Here is a 17,457-nt window from a genome sequence, read left to right as displayed (position 1 = left end):
TGGTCCTGCTATATAAAATATTTTAAACTTTACAACTGTGAATTTCATTGCTGAGAGAGTGCTCTGCAGTGAATAATTTTTGTGGCCAGACTAGACCTCTAGGGAGAAACATGGAAAGGTATTAAGTGCTTATTTTTGAATTTCAGATTGGCTCTCTTTATTTCCATGACACTATATTCTTACATTCAAAAAAACTTTTAATACAAAAGTTACACATGTTTTTCCATAAGTTTAAAACCTGTCTATTCTTCTTTAGTGATGTCATTGTTATTTAAAAACATTGTTCTGTCACAAGCTTAAAAGAAAAAAGACAAATGTGGTGATATTTTTCTTTATTTTTACAGGGTAACTTACAGCTTCTGCAGAGCTGCCTGGCAGTGTTAAATGGTGACACATAAGCTACGTTCCATCCTCCCACTAACAAGGGCTGCCTCCTCTGGATTTTGTTTTCATGACTTTAAATAGGCATCTACAATTCCCTGGAGAAAACATTTGACAAAGTGCACATAAGCAAGCTTCTTCTTTCAAAAGAACTAAACATGTGAAAGTAGCTCCAGACTATATGAACAGCATACTTGTTATACATACATATTCATGTTTATTTAATCATTATACGCTTTCATTGTTCAGAAACCAAATGCTCGGGTTTTGTGAAAATAGCCAATATAATAATGTTCATGTTATGAATACTATGATACGGCTACAGTCTTATTTACCTTTGTAAGTAATTTCTGAAGGTCACCATTTGAAGCACATTGGTTCAAATGGCTAAATATCACCATTAGATATTTGAATATTGTTACTATAATGGCATTGTATACACTGTCTTAGTTTTTTTCCCCCATGTACTTCTATCAAAAAACTTATCTTTTTTTCAATTGTGAACATTTCTTAGAAATTTTGGAGAACTTTGTGTAACCTTTATAACTATGATTTAAAAAGAAAAGCAGATGCATTAGTATGTTTGCCTTAACTTGTAGACTAATCCAATTATTGTAAAATAAACCATGAAATCAGTGATTTTTCTAAAATAATGCAGACACTGTATCATCTATAAGCTTAGTATTTTCTAGTAAATTAGATTAATTTGTTTTTTTCTCTATTCATCATGTAAAAACCATTGACTAAGTATTGGATTGGTCTAACACTACTCGCCCAGTACTTTTCACTTGCATTCTCAGGTTTTATCTGTTTGTCTGTGACTTTCCTGTCCAGTGTACTTAAATTGTTTTGAGCCTGGTGGCTGACTCTGCAATTTCTTTGGCAGAAATACATTTGAGAGAACTTCCTGAGTTTCTTCCGAGAAAGGGGAAATAAAGTAGCAGAAGGGAGTTCAGAAGGTGCATAAAATATCAGTGAAAAGTAATACTGCCCCACTGTCATACAGATAAAATATTTTACTTCAGGAAAAAAGTGAAGATATCCCCTGTAAAGGAGTGTGTTAAGAAGATCTCGTTTTGCTATCTGAACTTAAGACTTAGAGCTATGAATCCAGTAATGTTAGTTGTAATGATCAGTCTCCCTTCCTTGAACTATGACCCTTTTCCAAGAGGTGCTGCTATGTTGTATAATTTCACAATGTCATAAAATGAGGCTTTACTTGATGAACTGCTCTTCACAGTGGGATTGCTGCTTTATAAGCAATATATGCTGTTTGCAGGCCTTCAGTGGAGCAGTGAAGTTTGGGTGAATGGTACGGTTGGAAATGCAGATCAGTGCAAGTCAATGTCTCTGTGATTACAGATGCCCTGTACTGCCGCACAGAGGTGTGTGCTTTGTTTTGCTTTTCTCAGACAGGGTGAATTGCACAGTGTCGTACACTTACCCTGCTGCCTTGGACGTCAAAACATTGCAAAGGCAGAGGAGTTTGCATTGTGCTTTGATTCATGTACCCATCTCTTCAGGCTACGATGCCCAGTGCCCAGTGGGTCTTGGCAATTTACCTAGTACAGAGTATTCCCAGCAATGCCTACTACACTAATACTGTGCTGTTCATCTTCTAGATAAAACAGGTATAATTCCTAAGGAACTCATCTATAAATAGACTACAAGGGACAATGATGACAATGTATATATAATTAACAATATTGTAAATATTTTAAGTAGGACGTGGGAACAGTTTTTAGATTAGTCCTCGCTGTTGAGTGTCACTAGCTCATTAAATTTTTTCCAAGCCTCTTGGTATTGGGTGTGTCTCTTAAAACTCCAACTCTGGCTCGATAACTCTGGAAAAAAGTGCTTAAAACGCGACCCGAGCCCCTGCAGCTCCTGGAGAAAGGGGAAAAGACCGGGTGCCCGCTGTGGGCCGGCCGGGAGCCGCCGGGGCCGCGCCCCGCCCCGGGCCCTGGCGGCGGGCGCGCCTTTCCCCGGGGCCGGGCCGGGCGGGGCCGGGCCGGGCTGGGCCGGGCGGGGCGGGGCTCGGCCGCCGGAAGCCGCCGGATGGCGGAAGGGGCCGGGCCGCGCCTGGCTGCGGCAGCGGGCGAGCGCAGCGGCGGCGCCATGAGCCGCCTGCGGGAGGAGGATGATCCCTACGTGGTGGAGGAGGCCAGCGACGAGGAGCGAGCGCTCAGCAGGTGCCTGGAGCTGCCGGCCGGGGGTGGGCTCGGGCCGGCGGGCCCCGCTCCCCGCCTGGCGTGCGCTGGCCCGGGTGCGCAGCGCCGCTGGCGGTGCCGAGCCGGGAGCGCCGGGGGACCTCGGCCCCGGGCTGCCCGCGGAGAGCAGGAGGATCGGCCGCACATCAGCCGCGGCGGTCTCCTTGAACCCTATTTATATTTCTGCCCGCACAGCTCCCTGCGCGGAGCGAGAGCTGCTGGGGGCAGTGTGGCAGGCTGCACGCAGTCGCCTGAAGCTCCTGTGCGTTTAAACCAGAGTTTTAATACCCTTAAGCTAATAAAGTGTTTTAATATGTACATTGCCCATAAACGTACGAGTGCACCCACACAATTCACATATTCATTCTGCAAGTGACTATGTCCACGTTTCAGCCTATTTGTAACAATCAGGTGTGTACCACTTCGATGTTTGTAGCTCAGAGGATGAGGTGGACGTGCTCCTACATGGCACTCCTGACCAGAAGCGGAAGCTGATACGGGAGTGCCTGACTGGTGAGAGCGAGTCTTCCAGCGATGATGAGTTCCAGAAGGAGATGGAAGCAGAACTAAACACCACCATGAAGACCATGGAAGGCAAATGGAAATCACCTGAAATGGGTAAATCAAGCTTAACATTTGCTTGCATATGAAATCATGAATTATGTGTTAGTGGCCAAATCATCTTTACGTTTTGGTTGTATAGTTAAGAATATGTAGCAATATTTGCATCTCCGCATCCACACAGCACAGAATAGGAATTAAGATGCAGAGTGACTGTGACTGCTTGGCAGTTCATCTGGGCATTTTTGAACTTCTGTGGCCCTGAAATTCTGGGGGACTATTTTAGTGAATGTTATTATAATCAACATTTGTGAAACAATGCACCACACCTGTATTTTTTCACATGAATAAAGATGTCTCGTGTGTATTCTGTAGGGCACAGACAGGCATATTTGATGTGGTGTCCTCTGTGTCTGAAGAGAGTGTTGGGAGAAACTTTCCTTCAAACGGTACCTGAGGTTCATCTTTGAGGGAGAAGGGAGCAGCTTTGCTCTGAGAATGCCTGTAAATGAAGTAACACAAGTGATGTGAATTATAAGGTGTGGGAATAAACTGGGAGAGCTGTTATTTAGCACACGCAGGTAGACAGAGCACTCTGAACAGAGTAACTTGAAAGTAAAAGTTTGTTTTGGGCTATATACTTGCTGTCCTTTTAGTGGGGTGTTCTTACCACTTTTAATTTCACCTGTAGGTACTTCCTCAAGTACTGGGCTGACTGGATCTGCTAGCACTTCAAAATACTATGATGACATTTACTTTGATTCTGATTCAGAGGATGAAGATAAAATAGGTAAATGACAGAGGCAAAAGGAGGGCATCTTTATAGTACCAGTCATTCTCTCATATCCTGTAAAATCCTCTTGGGGGGAGGTGAAGAGGCTGTTTTTGAAGGCAGCATTTTTGAGGGGAATTACCAGCCTGTATAATCTCAGTGTAGCTCCTGCAATTTCATGATGTATTCCAATGTAGTGCTTTGGGGTCATGCACTTGGAGGGGAGATGAGTCAAGCATTTAAGATTTATTGCAAGGATGGAAAATGAAAATTGGAAATTGTATATTGTATATTTTGATAATCTGACGGATGTAATGTATTCTTGCATAAATTTTTCCAGATACACAGGATGCCCGGAAAAACAGAAAACATCAGCAACGTCGGATTCTCTCCAATGATGAGCTGCTGTATGACCCAGAAGAAGACAATAGAGACCAAGAGTGGGTAGACTCACAGAGGAGAGGGTAAGCAACCATGAATATTTGAATTTTAAGATGCTTAACATCAGCTGAAAATTTTAAATGAAAATGGTAAATGTAGAGAAAAAGCCAGTGCTGTCGAATCCATGATCTGAAACTAGTTTATATATATAAACTTAAAGCATAAGAAATGTAAAAGCTTGTAAAATGTTTTGGCTGTATATAATAGAAGTTGAGTCTTCAAAATGACTAAAAACTTCAAAATTTTTAAAATCAAGATTTCCAAATTCTCTAAGACAGTTTTATCTGTAGATCTCATCTAAACAACCATGCTGTGAATTAAAACGTTGCAAGATAATTTGATTGCCAATTAATATTTGTTCCTGATAAATACTGAATTTCTGGTTTTGGAAAACTTTGAACTTATCAAGCCAAAAAATGTGCAGAGAAAACAGGAACAATACAAAGCTACTTTAATGAGGGTTTTTTGAGGTTTGAAGTAGAAAAATGGTTCTTACAGCAGAAGTGAAATTTCCACGTAAATCTATTGAATAAGATAATAAATGTTGCCTGCAGAGATCATACTCGAGATATGCTTTGTCAGAGGAGAGGGTTGTTAGGCACAAATTGTCATGCCAGATCTGTTTGTCTCACCAAGTGAAAATACTTTGTAAATCAAAAGATATTGGTACGTGTTTTCCCCTCACCTTCTCATTTATGTTCTTTGAGTTAATGCAAAAGGTGTCCAGAATGATCCAAGTATTAATTGGTGTATTTTAATGCAAAGAAAGGCTTGATATTGAATTGATACGACCACCAGCAAGGGCATGTAATTTCACTTTTTGGCTCTGGTTCCTCCTCTCTCGAACTGGCAGGTACCGTAACCAGAGAAGAGCACCCCAGCAGCGGCAGACAAAACCTGCAGCTGCTCCAAATAGCGATGCTGTTCTGAACTGCCCTGCTTGCATGACAACATTATGCCTGGACTGTCAGAGGTAACAACAATGAATAATAAGGGGTCTTTTTCTATTTTTTTTTTATTTTTGGTCAGTAGTATTGTTAGTACATTCAGTTTCATCTATGGATTTTTATCAACTGTCTTGCAAGGTGGCCCTAAATAATGAGAAGGCAGGTAGATGTGAGTCAGATTTAGGGTTAGATGCTGGTTTGTAAGAGTGATGATCAGTTTAACCTGCAGTGTGGAGATGGGGAAGAATAGGGTAGAATGTTAGCAGAGTGGAGTAGGTAAATTTATTTTAAAAATAATAATCATGGAGACTCAACAGGCATTTCAGGCAGATTGGGGATTTTAGAGATATCTGTCTATATATATTTTGGCTTGATGTTTAGAGGCATAAAATGATTCTAGGTTATCTTTGTCTAAAAATGTCTTGTTATAGGAGGATTAAGCAAAATAAAAGATAGTGTATTCTTATTTGGTTTGAGTCTCAGCAGTTAGAGTTTTGAGTGTAGTTACATTTAAAAGTGCCAGGAAGGTATTTAGGTGAAAGTCCACAGTGTGTTTTGCTACTCTTCAGTATCTGACTGCATTGCAGGCCTAGTTAGTGCTGCTAACCCATGCTAAAGAAAGTACTTAAGTTGAGTTAAATAGAAAGAGATCTTCTGAAATGAGCAATAAAATACTTGTCATTTATTGAGTATTTTTGGTGGTTGAGGATGAAATTCCACAGCAGCCTGAAATCATCTAAGTACTGGGTGCTGTTTTTCTCTGATTTTGCTTTGCTGGCTCTGGTACTCCTCGACTTTTTTCTCTAGTTAAATATTTCAGTTTGCTAAGCTAACAGAAAACTATGTTTGTGTTGTCAGACTGATCTTTCCTGGGTTTAATCCACTGCACAGTAATAGCTCAGCACAGTCATACAAGCAATAAGTCAGCAGAATTCGAGATTGGACTTCTGCAGCCACTGTTGTGTTCATTTAGGCTGTTGTAAAATTGCAGCCTGAGGGACATTGTGTTAAATTGAACTACAGAACTGAATTTTGCTACATACTCCAGATATACAGTTGTTAAGACTGATGACAGCTGAAATTTTATGTCTTATTATAGACACACTGCTTCTAGTGTGATATGTCAATGATATTATTTATAAATAAGGAATTTCAGACTTGCATGACATAGGATGTCAGTGCCAGTAGATTGAGTCATTTACACTTACAGTTTTTTGATCTTTTACTATTATGAGGTATATGTAGCAATGCATAATTCTGCACTACTAATACCATTGTACTCCAGGGTGTTTCTTCCAGCAACAGACAGTATTTTTTAAAAATGCCTTAAAAAACAACAGATGGCTGCAGTTCTATGTTTTTATTATTTTTCTAGCTGTAACTTCTGTTTATAAAATTCCTACTTATTTGGCTTTCAGCCCTTTGGCATGTTACTTCCTGTCTTTAATCCCACTTTCAGTGATGGTAACAGATTTCTTGGAAGCAGAATTGTATGAATGGTATGACTTGGATTTTCTCCCCTTCTCCATAGACATGAATCTTACAAAACACAGTACAGAGCAATGTTTGTGATGAACTGTGTTGTTAACAAAGAGGAAATACTGAAATACAGAAAGAAGGTAAAGAGAAGAAGTAAGAAAATGAAGCACAGCAAGGAAATTGGCTCTATACAATCAAATGAAGAAGAAGAGGAAATATATCATCCAGTATTATGTACTGAATGCTCAACTGAAGTAGCAGTAATGGATAAAGATGAAGTTTTTCACTTCTTCAATGTTCTGGCCAGCCACTCCTAATGTGTAAATGCAGGGGGGAAAATCCTGTGTTGTTTTTAAGAGTGTGGGAAGTGTTAGAAATGCAGGCACGCTCGCCTTTTTGAAATGTGGTATTATAAATGTGCATTTTCATCTGAGAACTTTATAATGGTTGGAGTTTTTGCAAAGTTTATAAAAGGCATACAGTTAACTACGTGTATATGAGAGCAATGTTCTTTCCCACCATCAGGCGGTTGTATCATTGGGGATTAAATATTTTGTAAATACCATGTAAGATCTGTATATTATGATCATTCCATGTATATATACTATCCCTTCATTATCTCAGTGTGTATTAGAAGAGCTTCTTGGAATAAATACTTTATAGTAACTGATTTTCCATAGCTGCATTGGTAATTTTATAGCATGGGATAAACAACATTCAGTCAGAATGTTTGATGTCATTAGGCTGTTGTTCTTGGTAGATTTCCTCATGTGTTACGGTTTTAACCCAGCTGGCAACTAGGCCACACAACTGCTTGCTCACTCCCCCCCACCCTCTCCCCCAGTGGGGAGGAAAATTTGGACCTGCAAACCCACGGCAAGAGGAGCCCACATGCAGGCCCATGTTGGAGCAGACAGCCTGGAGAACTGCACTGGAAAAATGACCCACAAAGGAACAGTTTGGGAAGAAGTGTTGCATCTGGGATGGACTCACATTAGGAAAGTTAGTGCACTTCTGGTGGGGGAGGGAGTAGAGCCCAAGAAGCAGGGAGAGTTAGGGGAAAGTCAGATTTACTGTACTTCTCATTATCCTGCTCTGATTTTGTTAGTAATAAATTCAGTCACTATCCCCAAGTTCAGTGTGATTTACCCATGATGGTATTCAGTGAGTGAGCTCTCCCAATACTTAACTCATGGACCTTTGTGTGTGTTTCCCCTGTCCATTTGCAGAGGGGAGAGAGCTACTTCGGTAGGTGCCTGGTGTGCAGACAGGGTCAACCCACCACAGCAACACAACTGCTCACTACCGGCTGACTGAGAGCCAGCTTGTCTGTGAACAGTAACCATCTGCTTTCCAGGTAACTCCCCCAGTTTATATACCAGGCATGATATTTTAGGGAATATCCCTTTGGCCAATTTGGTCACTTGTCCTGCCCAGGCTCCCTCCCACTTTTTGTGGTGCTCCTCACTGGCAGAGCATGAGACACTGAAAAGTCCTTGACTTACCCTAAGTACCACTTAGTGTTTTGGCAGTGAGCAGGGTCAGAGACACAGACAGACACCAACTTAAGGAACAATGTAATTTACTATAATGCAAAACTGCAAAGAATCACAAAAGGATAGGCTATGCAATGCACATAATCCTTAGCAAAGAATTACAAAAGGATAAGATAAGCAATGCACCTCATCATTACTACAAAAGAATGCCTACAGTGATTAAGACAGATACATCACTACTTACCCTAATACTTCACCATCATCCAAGTCCTCAAAACATCAACTGTGGAGGGAAGCTGTCACAACAAAGGACTGGAGAATCATGCCTGGTAACAGAACTTCAGTGGTGTGTCCACCTTGCAGGCCTCCAGGCTTCCCTGATTTTGCTGTGAAAGTAGCCCAGATTTTATACTGTTAAACAAACAAGCAGACATAATTTCTAATTTCATTCTTCTTTGGTTTTTCTCTAAAGCCTGACCAAGGCTCCATGAGGAACCAAGAGTGTTGTCTTTGATCCTATGCCCCCCTAGTAAGGCCTTCCCATGTTTCTATATATGGAAAGGTTTGCAAATAAATGAATACATATAACAATACTTTATTAATGACTGAATATATACGTAACATTTGGCTGGAATGTTCATGTAGAGGTTAACTTTGGCTCAAGGCCTTCGTAGTTAATGTAGCAACAACCAAAAGATCATGGTATTAGTGAGAACATTATTCTCATACTAAATCCAAGTTACTGACAAGAATATGAACTCCATCCCAGCCAAAACCAGGACACTCTGATAAAGAAGGAATTGTCATGATATTTGGATTTTTGGTTCATTAAGATCTCAAAAACTTGAAGCTTTTCTTTATACAGAGTGGAAGATGAGCTTACATTGATTTGCTGGCATGGACTGTTCTACCACTGATCATGTAAATCAACATGCCTAGTAATACAGCTAAATGTTGTACATGTAAATATGTATATTTACATATACATAGTAGAAGAAAGTACTGGACTTTCTTGTCATTTTTCCTTATGATGATACATTTTAAGAAGAAATTTATAGTCAGATCTATTACCATAGAACCAGTTTGCTTTTTCTGTTTCTTTAGTACATTTTCATTCTTTATGGAATCACAAAGAGCTTCTGTACTTGGTATTTATGTCTGTGAAGCCACTGTATTGTTAATTCTGTATCCTTCCCTGTGTTCATTCAGGTGTGTGCCCTAGAGGCAAACTCTTGCTTTTTATTTGTAACATCTCTTATAGCCTGATATTTTTTAACTGTACCTTGAACAAGGGTCTGTCTGGAAAAAAAATCTTTGTGTTTTTTCTCATAATAGTACTAGGAATAACTAGCTATATGTGCTTTAAGGAATTGTCAGAAATATTTGAACTTTGGAGGTAGAAACCTGAATAACATCTTTTGTGCCTTAGATTATAATAAAATCTGGTAACTCTGCTTACCGTTTGTAGTCCCTGGTGTGGTATTTTACTGATCTACACACACATTCTATGCTGTTACATGAGATTAGGAAGAAATAAACATGCTGGTTCTTCTGTCAGGATTACATAAGAAAAGCGTGGGATTACTATTTTCAAATCAACAGAAACTGAACCTCTGCTTGAAGTAGAGAACTGTTGATACAGCTGCTGAACATGTGGTTGGTCAGTATGATGTGCATCCTCTGCATATGCAACCTACAAACAAAACGGAGCTCTGCTGGTTCTGAGGCTTGGGGTATGTATGCATGAGACAAGATTTCAATCTCATCTTTGCTACTACCTACATTCAGAATCAATACTGAAGTATCTAACTTGCAGTATCAGATAGATGTGGGATCATGTGAAGTGGGATAAATTCTTATGAGGTGTACACAAGAAATTTTGAATGTATGAAGAACTGTTTCTTGGTAGAAGTATGGAGGAATACATGTAATAGAGAATATGGTCTGTGCTCCAGAGCATGCTGGCCTTGATTTACTTCTATTTACATTCCAGATGAAAAAGAAAGGCTCTCTGTAGTGTCAGATTAAGGATGTTTGCACTGACCTACTGGAAACACGAGCACGTGAGAACGTAGTTCAAGGCCTCAAATGTCAATGCAGGTGGTATCAGGAAAAACAATTACGTGATGACAGTCCCTAAGCAGGGGTAGAATGGAGCTGGTGAAGGAGGGGAAACTGTATAGAGGAATAATGTCCATTTCCATAAGGGGCTAACTAGCAAAAATACTCTCATAAGTATGCACCATACCAAAAAATGTAAGGAGCTACTTACCTGATGACTTAGGGCAGATGTATGAGATTGTGAAGCTGTCATGCCTCTGGGCATTACCTTTCCTCTCATCCCAGGTCCTTTATTGCTGTTGCATTTTGCCTGCCTTACCACTTGAATTGTAGAGCATTTTGTTAGGAATCACAGGAACAGAGAGGACTGGATGCCTTTGCTCCATGTTGATAGCATTCTTGCAGCTTTGAATGGGAAATGCTTTCATTGTGCTGAATACCCTACTTGTCCTTGAACTTTGGGCATGTTTATACAGAATGGCACCTTTCATGGTTACCACTATTTACTCAAGCAGCAACATCAACACAAGACTCCTCCAGCAGTGACTGCAACAAGCAACAGCAAACTTGGATAGTGGCAACAGCTCCCACAGGCAGTTATGTCAGGATATTAACCATGTGAATGCTCTCATTTCTCCTTGTGTTCAAATAAATCTGCATAGATAAGGTGTGTCTAAATGTCTTCAGGATGAATCAAATCCCATTTCAAATTCCGGCCAGACAAAATAGTAGTCTTACATTTTCCTTGCCAGCTGCTTTTCTTTTTCACAATTACCTCCTGTTCCTGTAGTTGTATTTTGCAGCTGTATAAGTAACTCAAACATTCATTTTCCTGTGGTTGTACTTCCTTAGTTTTCATTGTATAAATAGCACAGGAGAAGGTAGGGGTGGGACAGCTACAAGGACAAAATCACATTGCTAAGTGACATAACTGCAAATTGATTTACTAAGCAGAGTAAGTATAGTGGGTCAATTCCAGTTTCTAATCTATGCTGTGCACACTTGGAATGTGTGGTCTGGACTAGTGGCCTGGACACAGGGCCTGGAAGTTGCAACACACTCTGCTCATTTAAGGTGCCTGATGATTGTGCACATCCCCTTCCAGTGGGTTTTCAACCTGTGCCTTCTACGGTGCCAGCATAAACTGCCAAGGGCCCTCCTAATCACAAAGTCCCAAACCGGTCTCTGGGAATCTCTGGTTTGTGCCTCTGAGTGCCTGAGGGTTGTGCAACGTTAGGACAGTCACAGTAAACAGCTGATTCATCACCTCTTTGTTTTTCCTATACATATGGATTAATCTGGCCAAAGCTGGCCTATCTTAAGGTCGCATTTATCTGAGCCACGTTTTTTGGGTAGGCTTTGCCCTCCGACAACTGAACCAAGTTGAAGACTCGTGCAGATAATTTTTAACATGTCTCCCTTAGGCCCTGCCAGACACAGGCTTTGGCTCTTCCGTGATTCCCACAAGGTCAATTCAGATCAAACAGGGCGAGAGAAAGCAGGCTGCAGAACCATCTCCTCGGTGTGACTCGGGCCGGGAGGTTACCGAGTAAGCCGTGTATTTTAATGAGACTGGGCCCGACGTCGGCGTTCAGCGGGGAGAACCGGGGAAGCGGTGTGCATCGCCGCCACTCTGCCCCGCTCCGGGAGCGGCGGCAGCGGCCCCAGCCAGCCCCACAGCCCACGGTGCCGCCTTGTCGGTAGCCGCGGAGCCTCCGCGGCGTCTCCGCGGTGCCTCCTTGCCGGCGGCCGCCCGGGCGCAGGGCGGGGCCGGGGAAGGGCGGGCCCGGCTGCACCGCCCCCGTCTCCGCTCGGCCTGGCCCGGCGCGGGGCCGCTGGCGGGCGGGGAGCGCCATGGCGCTGGGCTCGGCGTGGAAGCAGATGTCGTGGCTGTACTACCAGTACCTGCTGGTCACCGCGCTCTACATGCTGGAGCCCTGGGAGCGCACCGTCTTCAGTATCCTTCTGCAGCGGGGCCTGGCGGGCGGGGGTGTGAGCGCGGGCCGGGGGTGTGAGCGCGGCCCGGAATGCCCCCCGCTCTGTCGCGCTGTGTCCGGCGGCGGCTCCGGCGCTGCCCGAGGCCGCCGGGCGGGTGTGGCGGCTCGGCCGGCCCTGCGCCCTGCTCGGGGAGCCCTCGGCCGTGGTCGTGCTGAGAGCGCTGCCGCCGGTGGGGCTCGCTGGGGCAGAGGAGAGTCGGGCCGGGAGGGCAGCGGGGCCGGGCCGGGCCGGGCCGGGCCGGGCCGGGCCGGGCCGGGCGGGGGCAGCCGGCCTCAGGCGCTGAGCGCGGCCGGGGCAGCGGCAGTCTCCGCCTGGGACCCAGGCTTGACCCCTCCTTGCTGGCGGGGACTCGGCTCCTCACCCTTCCAAACTAACATCCTGCCCGGGCTGGGAATAAACCCCGCTGTGCTGTTTCACGTGCTGTGTCGGGCGTCTGGCAGCCTAGACTTCTCCTCCGGCATAAGTTTATATCTTTGGAGTTATGGTGGTTCTATCTTTTGTACTGAAATCCCATCTTTTATGATTCCTTTTGTATTTTGCCTAGAGGAAAGTAAATATGCACGCTGCGAAACCTTGCAAACCTAGACTTTCATGCAGCTTTGTCATACGGCTTTTGTTACGTGGGTATTTAATCCTCGAGCTGGTGAGTTTGCTTGGCTGTTCTAGAGTGGAAGAACTTGACAGATGCTCGTGTAAAGGTGTCTCTATAAAGACTGTTTATAGGTTTGCTTCTTTATCTGGCCCTTTTGTACAGGCAGTGCATTTTCTTAAGTATTGCTGTGGCATCACAAGTGTTTTTCTCTGACTTTTTGATCTTGACTTGAAATGATGTCTCAATATGAGTGACCCTGAGCCATCTCCAGTTAATGCTTAGTGGTAGAGAAAGAAATTATTTAAAACATTGGGAAGGGTACAAGCAGTAGCAAGAAGCTGCTTTTACTGAGATTCTGCTTAGTTTTGTAAAGAAACTCACATTTGTTATGTAAAAGTCGTTGTCCAAGTTACAGTGATGTGATCAGTCATTTTTTTTTTCCTGTGTCAACTCAGTAGAAATGGAGAATAATGGAAAAGAGAAGTAGTAAGTTTTATAGACTAACTTTGCACAATTTTTTGGGTAGGGGTTCTTACGTTGTATTCCATGTTAACATAACTTCTTTTATGCTATGCCTGTATCACTGAGGAAGCCTAATTTTTGTTTTCCTTGCAATTATATATCATGTGTATTTTTTTTCCTTTTTACCTTGTGCAAAATATTTAAGTAAATAAAAGCTTGTGCACATTTACTTGCATAAATTGTTCATATTGTAATTGCCACATAACATACACATGTAAAGAGTGGCACAAGCATCGCTTCTGATCTCAGATCAGCAAAAATGGTTTTTGTCCTCAAACTGGATGCTTTGGCTGTAGGTGGGTCATGTCTGCCCGGTGCTGTATGGATGCACTGCGGACACAGTGGCCTTGGGAACTAATGGTGCATGGCTGTGCTCCAGTATCAGAAGTGAGCACTGATGTGGAAACGTGGATTTATGAGTTGACCTTCATTTTAGTATCTCTTACAGTATAATCCTCTGGGACTGTAAATACACTGAGCAGCTCTAACAGGCACACCTCATAGCTCTGCTGTGCTGTGGGCGAGTCGGTCACGGAGTGCTTGTTAGGCCTGTGCTGTGCAGCCTTGATCTCAGGAGAGCAGAGCGCGCAGCTCCTCTGGTTTCACCTGTGGAAGCCGAGTGCTGCTGCCTGGCCTTATCACGCTTGTTAATCTCCAGTGTGTTTTACAGTGTTTCGGGCTAAGTTTACTGAATCTCTGCAGGTAATTGGATGAAGTCAATGGCTTTCTTTATTCATTTTGTGTACTTCTGAATTTCTGAAACCATAATCTTTATTAATCTTGATGCCTTGTGAAGGCTGACCTAGAACAGAGGCTAGGCTGAGTTAAAGTATAAAGTAGGTATTATTTAAAAGGCATCAATGGATACACCTTGGGCAGTACAAGAGCCCAGCCAGGGCTACACCCAAGATGGACCCAAAATGGTCACCCAAGATGAACCCAAAATGGACTACTAGTCATGAGGTCTCTTACTTTTTATAAGTTCTGGTCCATTAGTATATTGGAGTTAATTGTCCAGTTATAGCTTTAGTTTACAAAGTCCCATCCTTGTTTTTCTCTCTTCAGTCCACATTGTTTATGCACTTGGGCTTGAAATTTGGATCAGTCTTTGGTACCAAGCTAGAAAAGGAATTGTTTTGTCTAGCTGTTCTGTGAAGAGAGCTTACCATTCCTTAAAATGAAGCTGAGAGACTAAAGCAGTGCAGAATCTGAAAAATATAAAAGTTAAAACCTAAGGCATCATTTCCCCTTTCTCATTTTTTTTGGGGGGGGGGGGGAGGGGGATGTTTCTTGTCCCCTGCGATGCCAGAATTTATTTAGATAAAGCTTTAAAAGCCCTAGAGGTTGACAAAAGTCCAGCTATAATTGTACTTTATAAGCTATTGTCTCAGTTATCTATATAAGTTTTACAAAAGCTGTCTGTTAGGAGTTCAGCTAATAAAGTGATAATCTACAGATTTTTTAGCAGATAGCTTCATATGAAGTTTATTTTGTAGTGCCATTTCCTATAGTAAAGTTCTAATGAGTGTGTTTAAGTACACACCTAGACTCAAAACTATGCTCATGCTCTGAGGCATTGTGAGTGAAGTAGTTAAAAAACATCTAATCCTGTCTGCTTAAAAAGGTGGTCGTCCACAAATAAGAATGATGTTACTCTTATTCAGTAAAGCTGCTCATATTACTGTAGTTTTGTTCTGTTTTGTATTTTTGTGGTGGTTGACTTTTTTCTGCTTGGCTGAATGGGGCTGCCTTCTGCAAGACTTGCTCGACATCTGAGAAGATGAATGTGAAAACATGTCGTTTCTCAGTGCCAGTTTTCTGTTCTCCATCACACTTCCCATGCTCTTGCTTGTCCTCTTGTGTCACTGACAAGACCGTGGATAACTTGCAAGACATCCTTGCAGTTTAGCTGATTGCTTCTACTGGCATTCTGTTTTTCAGTGTTCAGGAGGTTCTTCTGTGGCGTATAATTGCTGAATACAGTTAATCATGTCTGTTTCAGAAACATAATGTTATAAGATAGTAACCACTAAAGTTTTAATGCTATAGTTTGTGATGTCTTCTGCTGTTTCTATTTCAAATGCTTTTTTCCTCAACTGTAGTTCAGATTCCATGCTAGTTTCTATTGTTGGAATGGCACTGTACACAGGCTATGTGTTCATGCCCCAGCACATCATGGCGATATTGCACTACTTTGAAATTGTGCAGTGATGAAGAACATGTTTTCAAGAAGTAACCGGGCTTTGAAATCTGGTCTACAAAGAAGAATGAACCTCTTAGTTTTACCAAGATTTCTACTGATGTCCGAAAGACACAATTATGACTCTGAAGACTAGGAAATGAGATATGTAGAGCAGGGACGTGAGATGTCCCCTATGTTGTGTTCATTCCCTTTAATTTTACAAGATATGCCCTTGTATAGTAGTTTTGTCTACTTTAACATTGTGATTGTACTTTGATATCAGTATTTTCTTAACTTTGTGACAGTTTCAATATTGCACTGTGATAGCTTTTCTTAATTGTAATTTTGAGTAAATCTTAATTGCCTTCTATTTTTAATCAAAAAGTCATCTTATTAAATGGGGCTTAAAGCTTTTGCTATTGTATGGTATGTATTTGCCTGGATATTTCTATTAATGCGTTTTGTAAGAAAATACATCTAGATTCATATTAGAGACATGGATATATTCGTCTAATGCTATTTACAAAAGTTAGTTTGTATGACTGAACTCAGGTGTACTGTTCACTGTCCAAACTTTGTTCAACAGTATATTTGTGCATATCACCTAAATTTGGAGCTAGTAATTATTTCAAGTTTCTGTATTCTGCCTGTTGGAGGAGGGAGGGGGAGATGAGGCATTGAAGTAGAGTGAAGACTGCATTCATTATGTTTGAAGGAGTGCTGTGGTTCTGGACTCTATCTGGGTGGGGGGGAAAATGGACTTTTCTTTACTGGCATTGGCCCACATACGGCTTTGGGATAGCACTTTAAATCAACCCTGGTTTTCTAGCTACCAATTCACTTTTACAGGATTGTTTATTATGTTCCAATGGCTATGGTTTCTGCTGATTTTCACTCAACAGTGTAACTTTGTCTAGGTTTTCAAGGGGTTTTCTATTGCTGCTAGTGTTCCAAACATGTTTTCGCTACAAACGACCAAAACATAGGGATTTCAAGGGACTTGAGTTACAACTACAGCAATAAGTAGCTGAATACTTGGCTGAAGTCCTGTCTTTTTTTTTAATAGGGATTTTTTTCAGTTTTGTATTCTGAAATGTAAGAGGGCGATAACTTTCCTAAGTGGACAATTTTTTTGTTGTTGTTGTTGTTTAAAAAATAAAAGTTAAAAAGCAGAGCTTTGATGCAAAACTTTCTTGGAGAAGTTGATGTGTTTCCGAGTGCTGCTTGTTTTTTTCAGAACTTCCCAAAAGTGATACGTGACCAAAGAACTGTGATTTTAATGGCCCAATAATTGGTACTCATACGTCTTTTATGCAGTGTCTGTTGACATCAGAAATTGTAGATGTACAGTATCTATAGAGATACTGTCTTTCAGATTATTTCATTTTCTCTAATGTGTACTCATGTGAAGAGAGTGCTTTTTTCCTTGTATTTAAAAACATCATATGTATTTGATTAAAAACCCTGCTCTTGTTTTGGGAACTAAAATCAATGAGCCTTTAACTTCTTAGATGAACCTGAGCTTTACTGAAGTTGGTAGGAGTCTCCCTCTAATTCAGTGGTTTCACTTAATAACTGGCCAACAAAACAGGTTTCTGGGATCATGTTTTTTGGGGTTATTTTTTGTGGTGTTTTATTGTTGTTTTATTTAAATGCATCCAGAGTTGTATGTTAGCATTTTAAGTGTATACATGGAGATAATGATAACTTAATGTACTCATTTTGAAGTAACATAGCATAAATCCAGTCTATCTGTGGATTAAATCAATACTTGATTGTGATGTTTCTTTGCATACTACTACTACTATTAATAAC

General features: G+C 41.6%; 3 protein-coding genes across 6 annotated transcripts in view; all 3 read left to right on the top strand.

The window, feature by feature from the left end:
* SNX6 (sorting nexin 6) overlaps nucleotides 1-2,178 on the top strand; it is a 29,733-nt gene extending 27,555 nt beyond the window's left edge. For 2 of the 4 annotated variants that reach the window (XM_030274633.4, XM_030274634.4), the window contains one exon: nucleotides 345-1,034. In XM_030274633.4, the coding sequence (XP_030130493.1) occupies nucleotides 345-398 (54 nt within the window). In that variant the 3' untranslated portion in view covers nucleotides 399-1,034. Of the gene's footprint in view, nucleotides 1-344 lie in introns of all 4 variants that reach the window. The other 2 variants (XM_030274636.4, XM_072930209.1) reach the window with 2 other exon arrangements.
* Nucleotides 2,179-2,471: 293 nt separating this feature from the next.
* Nucleotides 2,472-7,459, top strand: EAPP (E2F associated phosphoprotein). The gene is given in 6 exon segments (NM_001245710.1): nucleotides 2,472-2,573; nucleotides 3,028-3,209; nucleotides 3,844-3,942; nucleotides 4,265-4,388; nucleotides 5,219-5,338; nucleotides 6,844-7,459. Coding segments are annotated over 6 exon segments (864 nt in total). The 5' UTR covers nucleotides 2,472-2,499; the 3' UTR covers nucleotides 7,109-7,459.
* Nucleotides 7,460-12,107: 4,648 nt separating this feature from the next.
* Nucleotides 12,108-16,830, top strand: SPTSSA (serine palmitoyltransferase small subunit A). Its single transcript, XM_002200513.6, has 2 exons — nucleotides 12,108-12,305; nucleotides 15,568-16,830. Exons 1-2 carry the CDS (start codon nucleotides 12,203-12,205, stop codon nucleotides 15,669-15,671), a joined length of 207 nt encoding a protein of 68 aa, XP_002200549.1. The 5' UTR covers nucleotides 12,108-12,202; the 3' UTR covers nucleotides 15,672-16,830.
* Nucleotides 16,831-17,457: the final 627 nt, after the last annotated feature.

The sequence above is a fragment of the Taeniopygia guttata genome, chromosome 5 (assembly GCF_048771995.1).
Source record: "Taeniopygia guttata chromosome 5, bTaeGut7.mat, whole genome shotgun sequence".
Taxonomy (NCBI): domain Eukaryota; kingdom Metazoa; phylum Chordata; class Aves; order Passeriformes; family Estrildidae; genus Taeniopygia; species Taeniopygia guttata.
This window is presented reverse-complemented; position numbering and strand designations above follow the sequence as displayed.

Coding starts and splice junctions, on each gene's coding strand:
- SPTSSA (XM_002200513.6), top strand. CDS start 12,203: ATGGCGCTGGGCTCGGCGTGGAAGCAGATGTCGTGGCTGTACTACCAG. Junction 12,306..15,567: donor CTGGGAGCGCACCGTCTTCA/GTATCCTTCTGC, acceptor ACTGTAGTTCAG/ATTCCATGCTAGTTTCTATT.